The sequence below is a fragment of the Sturnira hondurensis genome, unplaced genomic scaffold (assembly GCF_014824575.4).
Source record: "Sturnira hondurensis isolate 20B ecotype Veracruz unplaced genomic scaffold, ASM1482457v3 Scaffold0002638, whole genome shotgun sequence".
Taxonomy (NCBI): Eukaryota; Metazoa; Chordata; class Mammalia; order Chiroptera; family Phyllostomidae; genus Sturnira; species Sturnira hondurensis.
In genome coordinates, this window is record NW_028075269.1 from 12,023,304 (window position 1) to 12,043,751 (window position 20,448).

Here is a 20,448-nt window from a genome sequence, read left to right on the forward strand (position 1 = left end):
GCTTCACACCTCAGCATCCTGGAGGCTCATCTCGCTCGGGGGCGTCGTGGGGCTCACTGAGAGAGAGGCACCCTTGGGTCCCGCCTGCTGACTGCCTTGTTTCCCTGTGGGGGTGCTGCAAACCCACAGCAAGTGCTTAGCACACCTGCGTGGGGGCGAGGCCAGTCACAGACGCAGACTCAGCAGAAATGCTGACCCTCTCCCTGGGCAGGCGAAGTGACTCCGCGGACCTCGGTTTTCTCACCTAGAGCCTGGCAGGGGATGAACAACAGTCCTGCCCAACACAGGCTTGTTTTTTCTCTTTAGATATAAAGAAATTAGTCGTGTGCAATGCAGAGCACGTGGCCGACTGCCTACTATGTGTCGTTGTGTCTTCTGAGCAGGTCGTAAGACAGCCAGTCACAGAGCTTCTAAAGCATCTGTAGCCACGTACTTGGCCAGGCCCCGGGTGGCTGTTCCCAAATGGATTGAACGTGGTCACGTATACCTGAGTTAGGGGAGTCCGTGACTTTTCCTCCCAAATTCATCCTCACAAACCTATAATCCACCCACAGACATCACAGGTTGATTTTTAACAGGGATAACATGGGCAAGTGTTGCTTTATTCTATAAAATTTACAAGGATAAGACCCTTGATGTCTCCGGTGTCCCTGGATGGGAGAAAGGCTGTCGGAAAGCATTTGCTGATGTCCGTGAGCTCCTTGGACCGAGTGCTATGGCCGTGCACACGCTGATTGCTCAGGCTCTGGGCAGCTTCAGGGCTCCCCTGGATCTCTGGGCAGGATGCCTTTGGTTGGGATGTGAGCAGTCAGGGGGCGCATTCCAAGACAGCCATTTTCCGTCAACAACATATTGCAACTTTTCTGTCTGGGGCACTAAATTCAAGGGCTCTTCTCCATCACTGGGAAGGAAATTGGTTCTGAAGGGATACAGTGTGACTTACCTCTTGTTTAGGCTTGTGTGGAAACATTTAGGGTAAGTGAATGGCACTGAGAGATACAAAGTTTCTGACAGTTGAGGGAGAAAATAAAAAGAAAAAAAATGGAAGGGAATGAAAATAGAAGCAATCCTTCCCAAACTTAAAGTCACTATGTTACTTTTATCACACACATAGAAACTTATTTTCTAACAACGCATTATGTGCATTGTTTATTTAGGTAATAATTAACTTGTTACTCATTCAATGCACACATTTTTATTTGTAAGCATTACATGTATATAAATGGGTAAGGGTTTTACAAAGTAAAATCCAATGTGTTTAACTTAGTCTGAGACCCCTATGAAGGTAGGACGCGTGACTTTCTACCATGAAGGCAGTACACGTCACTTTCTAGGCAATACGCTACCATGGCTTTCATCAGACATGCTGGGGGCTTCGTGCAAACAAGTGCATTTGGAAATCGTGGGTGACACTCTCAGCTGGGTTTAGTTTTTCTGGAAATGGGTAAAAAGTGTTATCAATCTGTTTCTATCCATGGACCTGGTACCTCATTTCAGAAATATGGGGCACGGAACAATCACCAAGAAAAATAAATTCAATTCAGACAAAGATGATCCTTTGCAGCACTCCTTATAAAATGAGAAAATTGGAAATAGCCCAGTTCAATCACAGCAAAAAGGTTGAGCTAATGATGCCGCAGCATCAGTGAAGTATAACAGAGCCGTGAAGAGACATAATCCCATTCATACGCCCCTATGGCAACCTAGTGTGTGTTCGTAAAGTAGGTCCCATACAAGGCCTGCAGTATTAGAGTGGATCTAAGAAAGACACTTAGAATAAGAATTTAGAGTAAATTTATTTCAGTTCTTTCTCCTGAAAAAAAAGAGGGGGTTGGCAACCTAAAAAGCAAATATAAGACTAAAGGTGTGTACCATGGCATCGGGCACGTGTTATCCCACATTATAACTGAGGTGCACTAGTGATTATCTCTGGTTGGAAGGATTGAAGGTGATTTTTCCCCTTCTTTATACTTTTAGACATATTAACACTTCTCTCTAGTAAGCATATAAAACTCTTATCATGTAATATCAGTGGCCTTTACAAAATATAACTATATGGGGATGGGGGGAGGTGGGCAGTGGGGGGAAAGTGGGGACATCTGTAATAGTGTCGACAATAAAATTAAATCAAAACCTATAAATGAACAAACTTTAAGGAATAGGTTGTAAACAGTGAGAAGATATGGGTAAAAATGTGAACAGAATAAGTAATTTATATTCTTGTTTAAAGAGAAAAGTATTAGCTGTTCACAACTCTGTATCATCCACAGTGTCAAACACATACAGAAACACCCTCACTCAAAATCCAACTTTTCCATGCTTTATGACTTAAATTGTGGCTACCAGCAGTTTCTGCTTCCTTTGGCTTATTTTTTACCATCTTTTTGAGCTTCCAAAACATGGAAATCAATAAGCAAAAGGGTGGAGCATTTGAATATTGTTCCAATTCTGCTCAACCCAAAAACTGTGCCCCAAACATAGTGAGCATGCAATAGATATGTACTGAAGGACTAAATGAATATCAGCCACTCTCTTTCCAGTTCTGAAGGAGAAAAGAAGCAATGTGAAAAGAACAGACAGCAAGAAGAGCTTATGGTCACTGGAACACCCTCACTCAGTTGCAAGAGGAAAGACGAATGCAAAGGGGCCCGTGTTGGACATTGGACCACACGCCTTAGGTGATTTAGCAACATCACAAGATACCTCTCCACAGTGCAGGCAAGCCTGCTGGCTATCCCTCCACACCAAGCCCAGGTAACAGTACAACAGCACTCATGCCTTTGCCTCTGGATGGGAGCCCGAGAGCGTTTGCAGCATGGTTCCCAGGCTGACGGTACAATCTTAATGAAGTCATGCGTGTCATCCTGATCTCACAAGTGGAATAGTTACCGCACGACAGGTAAATGGCAGAGGTGGGGTTTGTGGGCTGAACACAGAAGAGGTGGCATTAAGGACAGGGTCCCATACTTCCCTGGTGCTGAAGTTCTTCAAGGTGCAGTCATGCATCTCGGACAAGATGTACCTGTATAAGATGATGATCTTGTACAAGCTACAGCTTTTCCAACTTGTCACTGAACATGTCATGAATGTGTCACTTAAGCCATCACTGAAAGGTGGGCAGTTCCATGTGGAAAGATACAAGTATCACTTATCCACTCATCCACTCATTCAATATACATTCACGGAGAAGTACACCAGGTGCCTGGTATATTGTTAGGCACGGGAGTATGGAGACCTACACATTTTATCCACCATCCTGAGACATTTCAGGGTCAGTTGTTTTTCTGATAACCATATTATACTTCCCAATTTTTACTCTTCTTTCTCTGAATCTCTACATTTCTGGGGACGGTTGGGTTCGCGGGAGGAAACTCACATTACTTCATCCCCTAGGAAAAGCTCTGAGGGTTTTATAATAACCTACCCACCCAGCTTTTCACGTCTCCTCCTTCTCCAGGAATATAAAGTGGTCCCTTCCTTCACACGGGCCCTCACAGCCCACCACACCCCACCCGGGCTTTCTGACCTGGCCATCCCCTCATCTCCAGGCGTGCGCTGGCCACCGCGTGGGGCTGCAGTGAGTGGTCTTTCATCGGGGTCCGAGGGACCTCAGAGGGAAATCTGTCAGGTGCTTTCAAGTTTACCGAGCCGGTGTTTTGATGTCAAAGATGTAACAAACTGGTTATTGACGGCCGTCATTTGACTGGTGAGCTCAAGGCCGCTAAATGTTTGAACATTGGGAAACCACATGGGATCATCCCCGGCCTTTAAGGTCCCTTTCCTCTCCTCAAGTCAGAACTGCAGCTATTCAGAGGGAAGAGTCGGGAGGGGGAGGTGGAAGTGGGCAAAGGGGTTGGAGGTGCAGGAATGAAGCCAAAAAGAGCCTTTGCTTGGGGCAACGGGCACACGATGCTGTGTGCGGATGATTTACTGAGTTGTACGCTGGGAATCTGTATGGTTTTGTCAACCAATGTCATGTCACGCCAATAGACTCAATTAAAATAAGACGTTTTTAAAAACAGAACTGCAGCTATTGACTTCCCAAGTTTTGCGAATTTCCACCTGGCTCTCCCAGCAGCTCACTGGTGCCTCTCCCAGCTGGTCACTCTGTCACCTGGCCATCCTCCCTTGTCACTTACCTTCACTCTGCTATTGCCATCCTTCCAGCCACCCGTGATCATTAATTACCCATTTTCACCCTGGCAGCCTTGTTCCCCGGCATTGAACCTGGACTCAGCAAAGTACTTTGTCTTTAACTTCTAATTCCCAATGCAAATGAAAGAAGCCCTTTGCTTTCAAGGTCCAGAGGTGTCCTGGCCTTCCAATCATTTTTTCTGTGCTTCCATTCTACATGTTCTGTAGCTTGATTCAGTCATGGATGCTGCTGAGGGACCTCTGCTTTGTTTTCTAGTTAAATGTAAATTGAGACATCAACTGACTGTTTTGAAGTAGATTTGAACCCACAGCACCTTCAACGGCTTCCGGCTTCCATAGGTAACAGCGCCATTTCTCAGGCCATGCCGCTCCGAACACTAATCCCCTGGAGGGCTCCTGGATGCAAAGATGAAGGGGCCAAATAAGACTGGAGAGACCTGCTCCACCACGAAGGCTCACAAGGCATATTAGTGCATCAAAGGCTTTGAGAGGCTCGGCAGGATAGAAGCAGGCTCAGCCAAGCCATAACCTAGTTTCCTGGAACCCAGAACATGCTTTACTTTGTGTTTTGTTTTCCTTATGTAGAACGATATATGTAGTGTAGATTTAGAGATCCAAGGAACACACTCTGGGAAGCAAGCATCTGCTATAGGAAGACCCAGAGGGCTCGGAACCTATGGTACGTGGTTGGATTTATTCTTGTGGTAGGGAGGAATAACAAAAGGCTTGGGTCAGGTATTAGCAGAACGCAGACTTCCTTGAATATGGCTGCAGATTACTATAGAAGACGGAGACTCAGTTCTTCTCAACTGGCATAGGTGGTGGTGGGGAAGGGGCCAGGTGGCTTACCTGAGCCGTCACCCAGCCCAGACAGCAGACCTCCACGCAGTGTTGCAGGGGACCTAACAGAGAGCGCTCCACGGTGGGGCCCTCACAGGATGCCGGCCCCCACCTCCTGGTGCCTTGAGCCACACCACACTTGTGGCTTCTTCTCAAGCTGCTTTCCGCCCTGCCAGGTGCCATTTCAAACCCAGCCTGAAATTTTCACATCTGGGAAAGGACTGTGTTTTAGTCACCCCCTAATTGCTGCCTAGATGGGTAGGTAGCACACAGGGGATATCTTTTGGAGTTTCCCATTCTACTTCCACCACTCATGAGCTGTGTGGTATTGGCCAGGTTACTTAACAACTCTGAACCTCAAACACCTCGGTCATGAAGACAGATAAAAATTAATAATGCTGTCTTATGGGATTATTGTGAAAATTGAATCAGTCAGTATATATGAAAGTGCCCAGAACACAGGCAGCATGTAGCACACGGTAACTATTATTATTATCATCATTACTTCTTCATTCCACAAGTATTTCTCAGGCAAAATAGTCACTGCCTCTGTGAGCCCTAACAGCCCTTTAGGCGAGTTTGCCATGGAGACCTGCCATTAGAAGTCACAGCAAATCCACATCACATGGGATCTGCAGGCATTGTGGTCTCCTTGGCAGCCAGACTCCATTCAGTTCTCTTGTTGCAGCCCCCCCCCCCCATCTCCTTTTGGTGGCATTGATCACTGTAGGCCTTGGTTCTAGCTGACCTTCACTGAGGACCTACTTGGTACCAGCCACATCCTGAGTGCTTTCCACGCATTTGGCTTGTCTAAGTCTCTCCGCAGCCCTGCCCGGTAGGAACGACCGTTACTCCCACTGGCAGACAAGGAGAGACAGACAGAGAGGCTGGGCCACTTACTCACGTTCACACAGCAGCTCACTAGCCGGGCTGGCATCCAAACCCCCGAAGGTGGGTTCCCGAGTCCATGCCCGAAGTCATCACACCATCCTGCCTCTCCCTGGAGGGGTTCAAGGTCTCTCCAAGGAAGGGACAGTGGGAGGTGGGAAGATGCAAGATACACAAGAAGGGATGGAAAGCGGGGGGAGGGGGATAGGCACGAGGCACAGAGAGAGTGAAGCCTTCTTTTGGGTGTTGTGTAGAGAAAACAACCAGCTAATCAATTAGGCATAGGCTAAGCAGCATTCACACTCTCCCCCAGAACGTTCTGGGGCTCCTACAGACCCGTGGATGTCAGAGTAGGAAGGAGACATCAGGCTGCTGCCTGGCAGGGAAGCAGGGGGCCCAGCCCGGGCCTGGGACACAGCTCATAAAAACAAAACTGCTACAGGTGCCTCCTTTTCTGGGTTGCCAGAGACTTCTGTCATTTGTCGAATAGGGGCCCATCAGAGGGTTTTCAGTACTCACAACCAGAGGGTGCCTCAGGATCCCTCCAAGCTATGGAACTCCAGGATCCCCGTTGCCCCGGGGACATGGCCAGCTGATCTGGCTGGATCTCAAAACAACAACAGAAGAACTAACACTTAGAGCACTTTCTATAAGCCAGGTGCTCGAGGCTGAATTCTTCTAGCAACCTTCTGCCCAGAGGTGTCACCTCAGCCTCACTGGCCAGGCCTAGAGAGAAACAGTAACTTGCCCCAGGACACAGGGCCATCAAGGGCTGGAGCCAGGACCTAAGCCAAAGTTGGGGGTAGCTGAGGTGCAGGCACAGTCTCCGCACTCAGCAGGGGGTGTCTGAACTGGAGGAGCATCCACACCTTTAATTCGGGGAATCATTCCCCTCAGAGGCCCTGCGACGGGCCCAGGGTGTGGGGCTGCACACGGCGCACCAGGCGCGTGCCCTCACTGGGTGATCGCTGCTGTCCCTGCAAGGAGAGCCTCTGACCATCGGAGACGATGGGTTAGTGAGCGCACGGGCAGAAGGAGGGCGTCCGGGGACCCTGGGACCCTGCCACTCTGTACTCGGAGGCTGGATTTAAAACGAGTTCTTGGCACAGACTTGGCCTCCTCGCACACTGAGAACACCACGTGTGTCCCCACACTCCCGGCTGTTGGCTGTTCCGGAGGCGATGGCCACCCGGCTGGCAAACACCCCCCAGCCTTTTCTTTCAGTCGCCTGGGGGTGGGGTGGGGGCGGGGATGGGGGCGGGGATGGGGGTGGGGGGAGAGCCGAGAAAGGGAAGGTTTCCCTTTGTGTGGCTCTCACAGGCGTTTCTGGAAAGGTCAGTTTCGGGTGATTCATCATCTACCCAAGTTGACTCCCACTGAGAAGCCGGCTCAGATACTGTGGTTAAAAATAAATCTCTGCTCACCCACCTGCTTATTGACATTCTGTGAGTGTACTAAGGCGCTTCCACCAACAGTGAGAAAAGTTCATTTTAGCTTATAGTTGCTACACTGGCTCTAACAAATTGGTCCAAGTAACTCTACAGCTAAGCCCTTGACTTCATTTTTAAAAGTAAGGCAGAAGGGCTAAGCACTAAACCACAGGTGGCAAACACAAAACCCCAGGGCCGAATCCGGCCCTCCACCTTGATTTACCCGGCTCAGCAGCTTGTTTCTGCCCAGCGGCAGCCCTGAGCTCCTTGCCCCTAGCTAAGGAGTAGTTATATTTATAAATCCTAAAATTACATTCGGCCTTTTGAAGGCAAGGCTGAGGTGGCCCCAGGTGAAAATGAGTTGGACGCCGCCGTCCTAAACCATCCAGGAAAGCAGCTACTTGCTCGGACAGTCTGCAGGTGTTTGAGTGCCACTCACTAACCGTACACATCCCTTTGTGGCTCCGAATCCCCGTAGGTGAAACGGAGACAATCACAACACCTACTGGACTCGTAGGTTAACACACACAGACTCTTAGGATGGCACCTGGGGCATAACATGCACTCAGTACGAAGGAGCTTTCATCATGCCAACAGCTTCATTCGTAATGTTGATGGGAAGGAGTAACTGTCGTTTATTCCTCTCCTACTGTGTGCCAAGCACAGGATTGAGAGCTTATAGACAGCACAGTTTAGTCCTCAAGACAACCCCACAAAGCGGGTATTATACCCGTTTCACAGAGGAGAAAAATGGAGAGCCAGGGAAGTCCACCCCTGGCGGATGGCCCCTGGAACCCAGATCTCTCTGAATCCACAGCCAATGCTGCATAATTGCCTCATCAGCTTAGAGCAAGACTATGAGGTGGGCAGGAGAGAGAACCTGACGATCTCTGAGGAAACTGAGGCAGAGAGCCTAAACAGTGAAACCACACCCAGTTTTCTTGGCAGAATAATAGGTAACGAACATCAAAGAGGTCTGGACAGGAACGGGCACTGAGGGAGACTGTAGAAATAACCAGCCTTCTCTATTAGCCAGATAATGGAGCAGAGGCATTTCTAGTCCCTCGGAGTGCAGGCCGTATCCACGCTGTCTGGGGGCACCCCCAGTAAGAGCCCCCAAAGCCCTCGGCGATGCTCCTTACACACGACAGATCACATGATAGATCCCATGAAACAGCCAATTTAACGACAGTCCCACAACCTGGTCTTTCTGAGCGTGAGAAGGCTCCTAGGTCTGCATTTCCAATGTCCACTATTATAGTATCCCCAAGTCTCCACAATCATCAGAGAGTGTATTTAGCTTCTATATGTGGCATCGCTCATCTGCAAAACTCCTCTTCAGCCTTCAGAACCTTTTCCAGCTGTCTCTGCCTCAATACAGCCTTCCTGACCAACCCAACCCCCACCACAGAAGCGATATTTCCCACTTCTGAATTATTTCTGCGTCCTTTACATAGTTCAGATTGTTGCAACATAGACTGACTTGCCATGATAGTTTATATGAGTTTGTCTCCCACCTTAAGCTGTGAGCTTCTCCATTCGGGTGCCTATGATTTATTTCAGTTTGGGGGGAATCAACAATGCATGTATGATCAACATCAGTAGTTCTCCACAGTGGCAGTTTTGCTCCATAAGGGACACTTGGAAATCTGGAGATGTCTTTGGTTCTCACAGTTGGAAGTGGGAAGTTGCTACTGGCATCTCGTGGGTAGAGGTCAGGGATGCAGCGAAGCATCCTAGAACGCACAGGACAACCTTTCCACAGCAAAGAAGGACCCAGCCTGAAGTCAGTACACTCCAGCCTCCCTGGTAGTTCTCCATGAAGCATCACCCATATTGCTAATGAAACAGTTTGGTGCCTTTCATACAACTAGGCTCAAGACCTGCTGGAAATTGTGTTTTGGTCCTCAAATATATGTGGGAAGATTATACTTGCCCACCATCCCTGAAGACATGCTTTGCCTTGCCTTTTCCTTGAGCCAAGAGCTGCGAGCATGAGGCAGATGTTCTTGCCCCCCCCCATACCGCTGGCTGCATCTTCCTTATGCCCTGCAGCCAACTTCCCACTGCCAGCAGCTCTATCTTCTTGCCTGAGGGCTTTTTCAGAAGCTAGAAGCCTACCCTGAACCCACACAGGCCAGAAGTAGCCCCCAACCAACGACGAGCAGTTCCAGACGTGTAAATCCACCAATCCCCTCACTTCTCCAGAGGATGGCAGGACATGTGATTTGTCCTGTCTCCTCAACGTTCCCCGTGGGATTAAACTGCAGTCGCCCACGGTGGTAGCGGACTTCATAACCCCTTCCTTCCCCACTTCCCTACTGGTGTTTCCGGTACCTCCCAAATAAACGCCTCGTGCTGGCACCCTTGGTCTAGAACCTGCTCTTAGGAACCCAGACCAGCACGGAACAGAAGTTAACACGTGTCCCTTCCCAAAGGAAACACCAAGCCCTTCACACCGTTCTGACATTGCTCTTTTTCCTCTGCATCTTTAGCTGCGTCCTGGATGGAGCAGGCACAGAGGATACCTGCAATTAGCCTGAAACAAACAGGCAACCGACTCAAGAAACGCATTTTTGAGGTTGTAAGCCACAGAGATTTGGGGGTTGTTGTTACTGAAGCATACACTGGTGAGAGCTGACTAATACAGGGCTTGTCACTCCTGGAGAGAACCTTCCCACCTGACTCTATGGTAGACGACCTGGCCGCTTACCTCCCAGACGATCCTCGTCTAAGGGCAAAATCCTGTAGCACAGCCTTGTCGGCTCCTGAAGGTTGGAGACGATGAGTTACCTTCTTCCCTTTGTGGAGTTTCCAGGTAACTCAGTGCCTTGTGCAGTACCAGGGATCTAGGGAGCACCTGGAGGCTGGGAGACTGAACCCTGAGCTGTCTGCGTTTTACCAAGGACCAGTTCTGGCCTGGTGGCTATTTTGGGAAGAGATTAAGAATGAGAACTTTGGCCTGGCAATGGATGAAAGCACCAGTCACACTACGGCTGCTCTCAGCCAGGGTGACCTTGGGGGAAACCCCTTCCCCCATTTGGAGCCTCCCAATTGTAACGGAAGCTCTGACCCTGAGATCTTAGGTTCCATCCCCAGCACTCAGCTGCTGTGGCTCGCTGAGGGCCCAAACCAACTTCACTGTCTCCTTCTCCTGCTTTCTCCGACAGCCTTCGGAAAAAGTGAAACTCAGATCCAAAGTCACAAGGGCAAGGCGGACTCGGCCGGCTTCCCAACCGTTCATTTCTCCTAGTAGCAGATGTGGGGGAGGGCCTGCATCCTTCCTCCCCCGCCCCCGTCCTAGACATTTAGTGAGCGTGAACTACGTGCTGCGTGTTAGGCCAGGAACTCCCCATGGACTGTCACAGCCTTTCTGGCGATCCGTCACTCACATCCGGCCTTCGCTGTGCTTGCCGCATCTGAACGCCACTTCGACTAGTATCCACACGTGTAATGCTGACCACCACTACCGAGGAAAAACCAGTAACACTGTCATAAATGGAAGGTCGGTGTGAAAACGCATGTGACATCAAACATTTTTACTGGCCTTTAGGTAGACGCTGTTCGCCGAAGCCTCTGCCACCTGTTTGCCCCTTTGTTTGAAAAGGGAAGTTGAAAGGTCGTAGATGAATAGGCACAGTAACACCTAATGAAAGAATGAATCTTGTCCTAATCAGAAAGATCGGAAGGCATTTGAAAAGTCATTTCCTTACCATGTGATTTGATGTTAATTTGTCATCTGTGCATCCCCAATCATCTCAGTGCCCTTAACATGATCTTTCATCTCATTGGGCCACCCATGGTGCACTTTGAGTAAAGCTGTATTACTCCCCTGGATTCTTGCAACAGTACAGTTGAGTTACGAACAGCACAGATTTTACAGCCTATCGGGTGCAGGTCTGAGTCCTCCCTGCTCTACCACTTGCTAGCTGTGCAACTTTGGCAAAGTCACTAAACCTCTCTGAGTTTGTTTCTTCATCTGCAAAATGGAGCTATTCATAGTCCCTACCTTCCAATGTGAAGACCTTTGAAAAATGCTTGGCCCACAGTCATGCTCAATAAATTACGACTGTCATTACTAGTGATTGAAGTCAACTCTGTATGGGAAATATTTTGATACCCCTTCTACAGATGAAGAAGAGTAAGGTCTAGCTCAGGAACCTGCCCAAGTCATTCAGTCTTGCTTTTCCCAACTCTCTTTAAGCAACTGCCTCAAAGAACAATGAAGATTGTCATTTATTTTTAAACAGAGTATTTTTATTCCTGTTTGCTTTGTTTTTCCTAACTCTGCTGGCTCACTGAGTTGCTTCCCACTAAAATGCAGAGGGCATTGGGCATGGACACAGCAGTCAGTCAGAGCAGATTCAGGCCCAGCTGCAAGGTCCAGCCAGGGCTTTGCCCCCAAATTGGGCCCACTGGCCCTGGGATGTGGCACCTCATGGAGTACAGCGTGTGTGGGCAGGGACGTCATCTGATGCCATTCAAAGCTGCATCATGATGTGCAGAGCCCCGCCACCCCTACTGTGATGGGGGTGAGTGTGTGTAATGTCCTGATTCCTGTACCTTCTCACTTGTTTTTTTTTCACTTCATACATTTCTCACCTGATTTCAATTAAATGCTACTTCAGACCACCACCTGCAGACAACACGTTAAAATCACAGAAAAGTACACATCTGGGAGAGAGAACACGCACTGTAGCTGTTGCTTAGTTTCCCTTCCAACACCAACACCAGCCCTGACTGGTGTGGCTCAGTCAGTTGGGTGTCATCTCACAAAACAGTCACCAGTTTGACTACCAGGCAGGGCTATGCCTGGGCTGTGGTCCCTAGATAGGGCATGTGCAAGAGGCGACCAATTGATGTTTCTCTACCATGTCAATGTTTCTCTCCCTCTCTTCCTTTCCTTCCCCTCTCTCTAAAAATAAGTAAAAAAAAAATTAAATCAATATCAAGTCCTCTGAAGTCGAACGAGAAGATTTTCTTCTCCACTGCCTTCCCAGAGGCAGGAGGCTACAGGGAATGAAGTCCTATGAGGGCTCTTCCATCATGAAACTCAAGGCAGGCAGGGGAGGAGGACCGCCAGACACTCTTAGCATAAAAATTACGAGCTATGTTTCAGCATTGCCCACAAGGTCTGAGTGTGTGGTAGATTCTCCATCCAAGGCTTGAATCCCTTTACAAGGCTAAGTTTCCATATCATAAGTCTGTGTCTTCCCCCTCCCGATACGAAGCAAAGCAAATGGGCAAAGTGTAAATGCAAAGTCGTGTTGGAGGTTGGGTAGAAAAAGACATGGGGCCTCGGGGGTAAGAAGAGAAACGTGTCTACAGGACCGGGTTGCACTCACCCACCACAGGGTCATGCCCACCATGCACCCCAAGACTCTGGCTGAGGGGCGAGCCTGTGTTGGGGGCCCCAGGACAGACAGAACAGTCCAGAAAAGCCACTCCGCATCTCAAGTGTGCTCTAGACTGTGCATGGCTTGGACTTGGTCACTTAATTCTGAAACCAAGAAGGGTGTGGGCTGGCTGCCAGACTAAGGAGCTGACACCCAGGCTGCAGGTAGGTACTGGTGGGAAGCAGGAGGGGCAAATTTGGGTGAAAACTCTGTTCTCCTGTTTATGGAAATGGCTTTGTTGGCACTTGTCAAAGCACTGTCCCCAACACGAGATCCCTCAAACCCACCAGAGTGTGACAGAGCCAGATAGAGGGTCTGAAAGGCACTTGGCTTTTCCCTTCAGGATTTCATGCGTTTACTCTGAACTGCCACTGATTGCCTTCTGTGCTCCCCATGGCAGCCCATACAGGACTAGGCTGCGCCCTCTGACAGCTGATTGTTGGAGTTCATGGTGAGGCACGTGTGGTGAGTCAGGGGGCCAGGGTAGGATGGCATGACAGTAACTCAAACGTATAACTATTGCTTACAAAAAATTAGAATATAAATATTGCAAGCTAGAAAAGTAAGGGACAGTCCATATAGTGTTGAAGTAATGAGCACCTCTTGTTGTGGAGATCAAGAATTTGTGGTAAGGTAAGGTTTTAGCAGGCTGCAAAGTTGGGTGGGGGTGAGGGCAGAGGACACCTCAGGCAGAAGGAGCAGCCCAGCAAAGCCTGGAGGGAAGGTACATGCTACCTTCGATCGGGCCGGAGCAAAGGCAGGTGCCACATCCAGCATCGCTCACACTGGGGCAGTTAAACCACCAATGGGGCAAGGGGCTTCATAGAGAGTTTCTGATTGAATCTGCACAACACCTTGATGTGGAGATACTGAGTTCCCAATCTCGTTTTTCCGATGAGGAAATTGAGGCTGGACCTTGCGGAGAGTCAAGCAAGTGACAGCTCTAACAATGGAGCCTCAATCTGCGTGATCCCAGCGCTTCCCAGGCTGTCGCTGTGATGCCTCCTTGCTGCCTGCCATGGGCTCAGAGGAGCCAGGTGAAGAGGGGAGGCAAAGATGAGGGGCTCAAAGAATGTGGAACAAGAAGAACAGAATATCAGTGTAGGAAAATGGGGCCCGGAGCGATTTCTGAGCAGATCCCAGGGCTGCCGGCATGGGTTAAGGGTGGGGATACGCAGACAGGTGCGTTTGAAGAGCTGAGCATGGCCAGAAGGCCCAGCAGACTGGACTGCTGCACAGCCGTGGTAGCCAAGATACAACCGTCCTGCTGAGATGGGTTCTCTAGATGCAACCTGAGGACCACACCCAAACCCTAGGGCTTTGCTGCAATGTCATCCTTCCTGTACTCGCAGACCTGAGATGTGACAGCAGATTTCACTAGGCTTGGATTTCAGGGGAGGAAGAGCTGGAGAGGGCTGTGGAGAACGTATTCATAGTGATGGCTAAGACAGACTGAGTGGCTACTAAATGCAAGGTTCTGTTCTAACATGCATCGTGCACTTTGACTCACTTTATCTATACCACAACCCAAGGAGGTCAGGTCTGTATTATTCCCATCTTGTAGACAAGAGCATTAAGGCACAGAGAGGCCTAATAACATTCATAAGGTCACACAGCAAGTCAGTCACAGAGCCAGGAGCAGGACCCAGGCTGTCTGGCTCCAGAGGCCAGACTCTCAACCTCCAGCAACTTAAAACACCCAGCCAGGCTGAAATAACTAGATGATTTACTAGGCCTTAAAACTTCCCTGTCAGTGGATTCCTGGTCTGGACAGTAAAGTGTATGTAGAGCAATGAACTACAAAAATCTAGAAATGGAGAAAATATCAGATAACCCTAAATCTCGAGGCAATCTACAAAATAACTGATCCACTCTCTTTAAGAGTGTCAAGGCCACGAATGACCAGGAGAGACTAAGGCACTGTCACAGATGGGAGACCACAGAGAGACGGTGACTCGGTGCGAGTGGGATGCTGAGTTGCATCCCAGAAAGGACAGGGCCTCAGCTGAAAAACCAGGGAAACCCAGAGAGATCTGAGTGAGTATTGGGTTGGCCAAAAAGACCATATGGTTTTTCCTGGAAAATAAAAGACACTTCATTTTCACAAATAACTTCCTTGATTTGGGTATTTTGAGTTTGTCGGCTATCTTCTGCATGGCATAACGTTGCTTGTTCCCAATTAATGTCTCAATTTGATCGCTGTCAAGTTCAACCGGTCTACCCAACTGGGAAGCATTGTCTAGCAAAAAATCTCCAGCATGAAACTTCACAAAGCACGTTTGACACACTCGATCAGTCATGGTGCCTTCTCCATACACTGCACAAATCTTTTTCTGTGTTTCAGCTATATTTTTACCTTTCTTGAAAGAATAAAGCATAATATGCCAAAAATGTTGCTTATTTCCTTCCATCTTCAATATTACAATGGTTACACAAACTAATTTGGTTTCACGGAACTGATTTTCATTTCATGAAAGAGACCAAATCAACTTTTTGGCCAACCCAATAATATCGGAGCAAGGTTAATTTTTTAGTTTTAATCAGTTTTATAATCCAGGGCAGTGATTTTCAACTGTTTTTCATCTCATGGCACAATGAACTAATTACTAAAATGCTGAGGCCAAAAAAAGTATAATTTTGATTCATTCACATCAGACAGCTATTGTTGTATTGGCTGTTGTCATGTTTTTTTTTTTTAACAATCTAAGGGAAAAGAGGTCAGTGGTGCTGCCTAAATAGTCAGGTACTGTGTGCGTGTTTTAGAAATTCTTGTGGTGCACCGGTTGAAAAATCGCTGTTCCAGAGTTATATGTAAGATGTAACCATTCCAGGAAGCTGAGTAAGGGGTCGATGGAAACCATCTGTGTTCTTTTCATAGTCCTGAAGTCTAAAATTATCTAAAATTTTCAAATTAAATATTGAAAAAACAAAAAATTGAAATGACAAAAGGATCAAAGCCACTGACACTCCCAGTTTATAAACTGACATCTGTGTAATTGTAATCAAATTATATTACTTCCCCCTCTCTCCGTGAATAAGCACTCATCTTGACTTGACATTAAGTCTGTTTGAAATTGTGACTAACACACCAACGCTGGTGATACTTTGAGCTAGAAACCTGGACCTGCCTCCGAAGAACAAATTGCTTACACGTGCTTCAGGACGTGCCTCTCCTCTTCCCCTCTCTGTGACCCACATCCTCAGCGTTGCTGTTCAACCAGCCTAATCGACCCCCACATGCCGATGGTTGCTGCCCAGGAAAGGACCGGATTTCTTGGAGGTTAAAGGACCAACTGTAGGCAGAGCTGAGCTTCCAGAAATGCAGCAGGTTTGGCACACAGGGATAGATGGGCAAGCCAGGGAGCCCCAAATGTGTTCGTGAGGGTCAGGATGGCTGGCAGCCAAGGAGGGGAAGGAGAAACAGAGGCCCAGTTTCCCTGACTGAGTGCAGGGCATTGAGGTCTATACACGTGGTCTGCCTTAGCTCCTTTAATCACAGCTCTGGGAGGAAGGAACCACTATTACTATTCACAACGTACAGTTAGGAAAACAAAGATCACAGAGGTTAAGCATCTTCCCAAGGTCACACAGCAGTAGGGTTGGGATATAGCAAGAAAACTGTATGTCTTGAGTGACATCTGTAGGCATCTCTTCTTTGTTGACTTTCTTATTTCAACCAGTATTGGGCTGGCTGTCTCTAACAACTCATCCTCTGGTTTGTCCTCAACTCAGAGAGTGGGGTATATGTGAACTAGACGAGCGTCACATAACACACACTATATACAAGATGCTCTACACCCATCGTTCTATCTGATCGTTACAAAAGGGAGGGATTACCAACTCCATGTTCAAGTGAGGTAACCAAGGCTCAGAGAAGTTATGTAGCCAGATAGCTCAGTGCTGCACCAGGATTCAAGCCCAGATCCTCCTCCTGGGCAAGACTGTGCTCTTCCCATTCATTTGATTACCAAGAAAGACTCACAAGGTGAAAAAAATCACAAGCAGGTTAGAAGAAATGGACCTTCTCTCAACAACCCCTGAAAAAGTAACCCTCAAAGACAGGCCTAAAAAGGGTTATTCATGAAGATTTTCCCATCATCTGATTGACTTTGTCTTCATATTGATCAAATCCAGGTAATTCGGACCTAAAACAATTAGAGTTGTTTTTGTTTGTCAATTTTATTTTGTTTGTTTGTTTTTCTTGATTTCTTTGTTTTTTGACCTAAATCGCCTATTGTAGAGACCAACGTGATCTAATTTACCTAGAAAATTTGAAATACTCCTTCCCCTCATTCCAGCGTGGGTTTTTCTTTAAGAAACCCAGACTCACAATCTCTTTCACAAAAGGAAAACATTTGCACAAGTCAAGTGGAACCAGCATTACCCTGGGGTGTTCCTTTGGGAGTGTCAGCCAGAAAAATAAAGCCGCACTGAACCAGACAAGCTCCCCTAAACCCCAACCCAGTCCCTTGGCCCCACGCTTGGAAATACGATCAGCAATACCACAGCCTCCCACCTGTAAAGTGCATTTCCAGTTTGGGTTTCGACATTCTAAAAGGAAGAGCAGGCTTAAGTGGAAGTGGCCTGATTCCTTTGCACAGTCTGACTTCAGGGACTGATTATTCTGAAATGTTGTTTGGGTGATGATACCCAAGACACTCGGGGGACCTTGTCTCCTGGGAAGACCAAAGTCTTAGAGACGCTCACCTCTGCTTAGTACGCATCTCTCACTGAAGACAGAGAAGAAGCCAAAAAGAACATCGAAGCCGACTGACCTGAAGCATTTAAAGACTGTCACAAACATGGACTGATTTATTAAACCTTTGTCTCCGAAAGAGCTCACCCTTTCCATCCACATCCATCATCTGTGTCTTTCTGAGCAACTCTAAAAGGCCCCTGCCCTTCTTCTTCATGAAATTGAATTACTTAGCTTAAAAGAAGAACCATGCAAATATGCTGGAATCAAGAAGGCGGGGGATCAAAATAGGTCTTTGTATTTGAATATCTTGATTGAATGATAAATGGTGTGCTTTGAACCTACTCCCCACAAAACCAGAAAGTATATAAAAAACAAGTGTCCAAACGAACATGTAACCCATGGTTTTTTTTCAAGTAAACTCTATTAAAAATCAAGTCTGTGTGGTACAGTTAATAGTTGGCCGTTACCTGGCCCTCCTAGTAAGAGTGCACAGCCAGCCCTGACTGGTGTATCTCAGTGGATTGAGTGCGGGCTGCGAACCAAAGGGTCACTGGTTCGATTCTCGGTCAGGGCACATGCCTGGGTTGAGGGCCAGGTCTCCAGTGGGGGCTACACAAGAAGCAACCCCATACTGATGTTTGTCTAACTCTCTTTCTCCTTCTCTTCTCCTCTTTCTAAAAATAAATAAATAACATGTTTAAAAAAATAAAATCGTGCACAGCCAGTCTGGCTATTTAGCTCTGGAAGGAGGAGGAGAAGATGGGGGGGGGGGGGGGTTAAATCTGAAACTCCACTGTCTGTGGAATAAATGCATTAAAATCTGTGACAGAGAAGTGTCTGGCATATAAGAAAGGTTGGCTGTTGTTCCTGCTGCTATTATCATTACAAAGCTTGCTACCCGGTTGCCCGGATTCACACAACTATTCAAATCCTTTGCGGCATCTAAGCAATTCCACGTAAAAAAGCAACGCAGACTTTTTAGAGGAGGCCGGTATGAACTCCTGAAGGAGCAAACTCCCACCCACAAAGAGCGAGGCGCCCCTGCCTCTGCTGCGTTCCTTGGGAGAGACCACCTAGCAACCTGGGAGCTTAGAAGCTTTCCTTGAGGCTTGAGAAGAGGCCAAGGACTTTCCGCGAGAGCCAGTCTAGAGAGACATTTGATCGCATTTTCCAATGAGAAGCATGTGTCCAGGGCACACACGCTCCCTGCACTCACGTATGGGTGGAAACAATGTGGCGCACAGTCGGTCCCAAGAACTTACTCATGCTTACTCTAGCATTAACTTTTTAATTTAAACCCCAGAATCCTGCCGTGAAGCGGCCAACTCAAGGGTGTTTCTGAGAACTGCTTCTGGGCAATCTATTAACTGCGTGGCAATTCCCAACAGCTAAAACAAACATTTCATGTAGCCCAGGCAGCCATAGAGTTGATTAAAAGCTGTGGGGTTTTTTTCCTATTTCCCATGATCGACCCCCCCCCCCGCCCAGTGACATGTAACAAATTCCACTTAAGCCCCAATAGCAGCAGACTCGACTCACATGCTTACATTGCATGCAGGTTCATTCTCTCATTAAGGAGACATCTGACTCTTGCAGGCAATCAATAAACGGCCGGATCTGCAATCACACACATATTTTCATAATCCGTCTGATCTTATCATTTAATCCTTTGGTTAGGTTTTAAAAAAACCCCAGTGCTCACGGGTTTGATAAGCCAACCAACACTAAGCAGGTTCCTAAACCATACACGCAGGGCACACGACACCAGCATCCTTAGCTCCTCAGTCCCATCACACGGGACACGTCTTTGAAGCCAGAGAATCTCAGTTCCCGGGATGGTTCACCTCCACCTAAGAATTCCTGGGAAAGGGGATTGTTTTTTGCCTCGGAAAACTCACCCAGGGGGTGGCCCTGGTCCTTTTGCAGCACTGACCTCCAAATATGGTCCTCGGGTCTCTTCATGGATACATACGTGAGTTATTCTAGGTGACCTCTCGTCAAAGGGTTTTATTTTAAATCCCAGCTAATCTTTGCTGCTCCCTGGACTGGTCTGATCTCTCGACACCACATAGTTCAGGTCTACAGTGAGCTGCAAAACGACAGTGTGAACAAGTTTGGTTTGTCTGTCTGTTGCCCTCTCTTCCAGTCAATTCTGTTCCACCAGTGACCCCTTTTTTTCTCCTCTGCGTAAACAGTGGTACAGGTGAGCCAAAAATAAAAATAAAAAAGTAAAAACAATAGCTGAGTCCATGGCGCTCTTGACAGCGAGCGTGCTAAGGCAATTCTGAGAGCCTGCGCACAGGGCAGTCCCTGTACGTGCTGAGTACCGCCTCTGGGTATTTTTAGAATCTGTAGGGAGAGGCTAAGCCTCACGGGCTGACTGCTACGCTCCTAATGACACCCTGAGCTTAGAGAAGCAGGATTCACAGGACTGCTGGAGCTTCAGGTGACAGAAAGCAACACCTGACTTAAAAATTGCACCTGCGTGAGAGTGACAGGAAAAGGGAGGGGGAACAGTCTTGGATAAACCAACCTGGAAGTGAGTTTGCAGACCTCAGGTGAAAAGCACCTAATTATGAGACTTTTATGAGTTTGTAGCATGTCTTCCTTGTATATGTCTTCCTTCCTTCCTTCCTTCCTTCCTTCCTTCCTTCCTTCCTTCCTTCCTTCCTTCCTTCCTTCCTCCCTCCCTCCCTCCCTCCCATTCTTACTTCTCCATTCTTTCTTTTCTTTTCATCAGCCCAGCATCTCCCTTGGGAACCACCCCTTTCCCTTAGACTCCATAAAAGTGATGACCCAGGAAAGTCCAGCCAAGAGGCAGGAAGCGGAACAGATGTCCCAACGGTGTCTGCCCTTGGTCCCCTTGCTGTCTGCAGCCACTAAATCCCTAGACACCCCAGTTACCTTGGCCAGTAACAGTCCCTCTCCTTTCCCTTTGAGCTGGAGTTCTACCAGGGGCACCCTAAAGTATCTTAATTCAGAGCTGCTTTGTACTCCAGGAAAAACAAAGATTTATTTCTCATCAGTGTCACATTGCACG

At 47.9% G+C, this 20,448-nt stretch overlaps 1 protein-coding gene across 5 annotated transcripts in view; it reads right to left on the reverse strand.

Annotated features, from left to right (window-relative positions):
- Positions 1-20,448, reverse strand: part of SLC1A2 (solute carrier family 1 member 2) — a 141,263-nt gene that overhangs the window by 88,980 nt on the left and 31,835 nt on the right. The window contains exon 1 of one of the 5 annotated variants that reach the window (XM_037040508.1): positions 3,527-3,610. The exons of the other annotated variants lie outside the window; for them this stretch is intronic. Coding sequence (XP_036896403.1) covers positions 3,527-3,534 — 8 coding nt within the window. The 5' untranslated portion in view covers positions 3,535-3,610. Of the gene's footprint in view, positions 1-3,526; positions 3,611-20,448 lie in introns of those variants that run through there. 5 annotated transcript variants of the gene reach the window in all.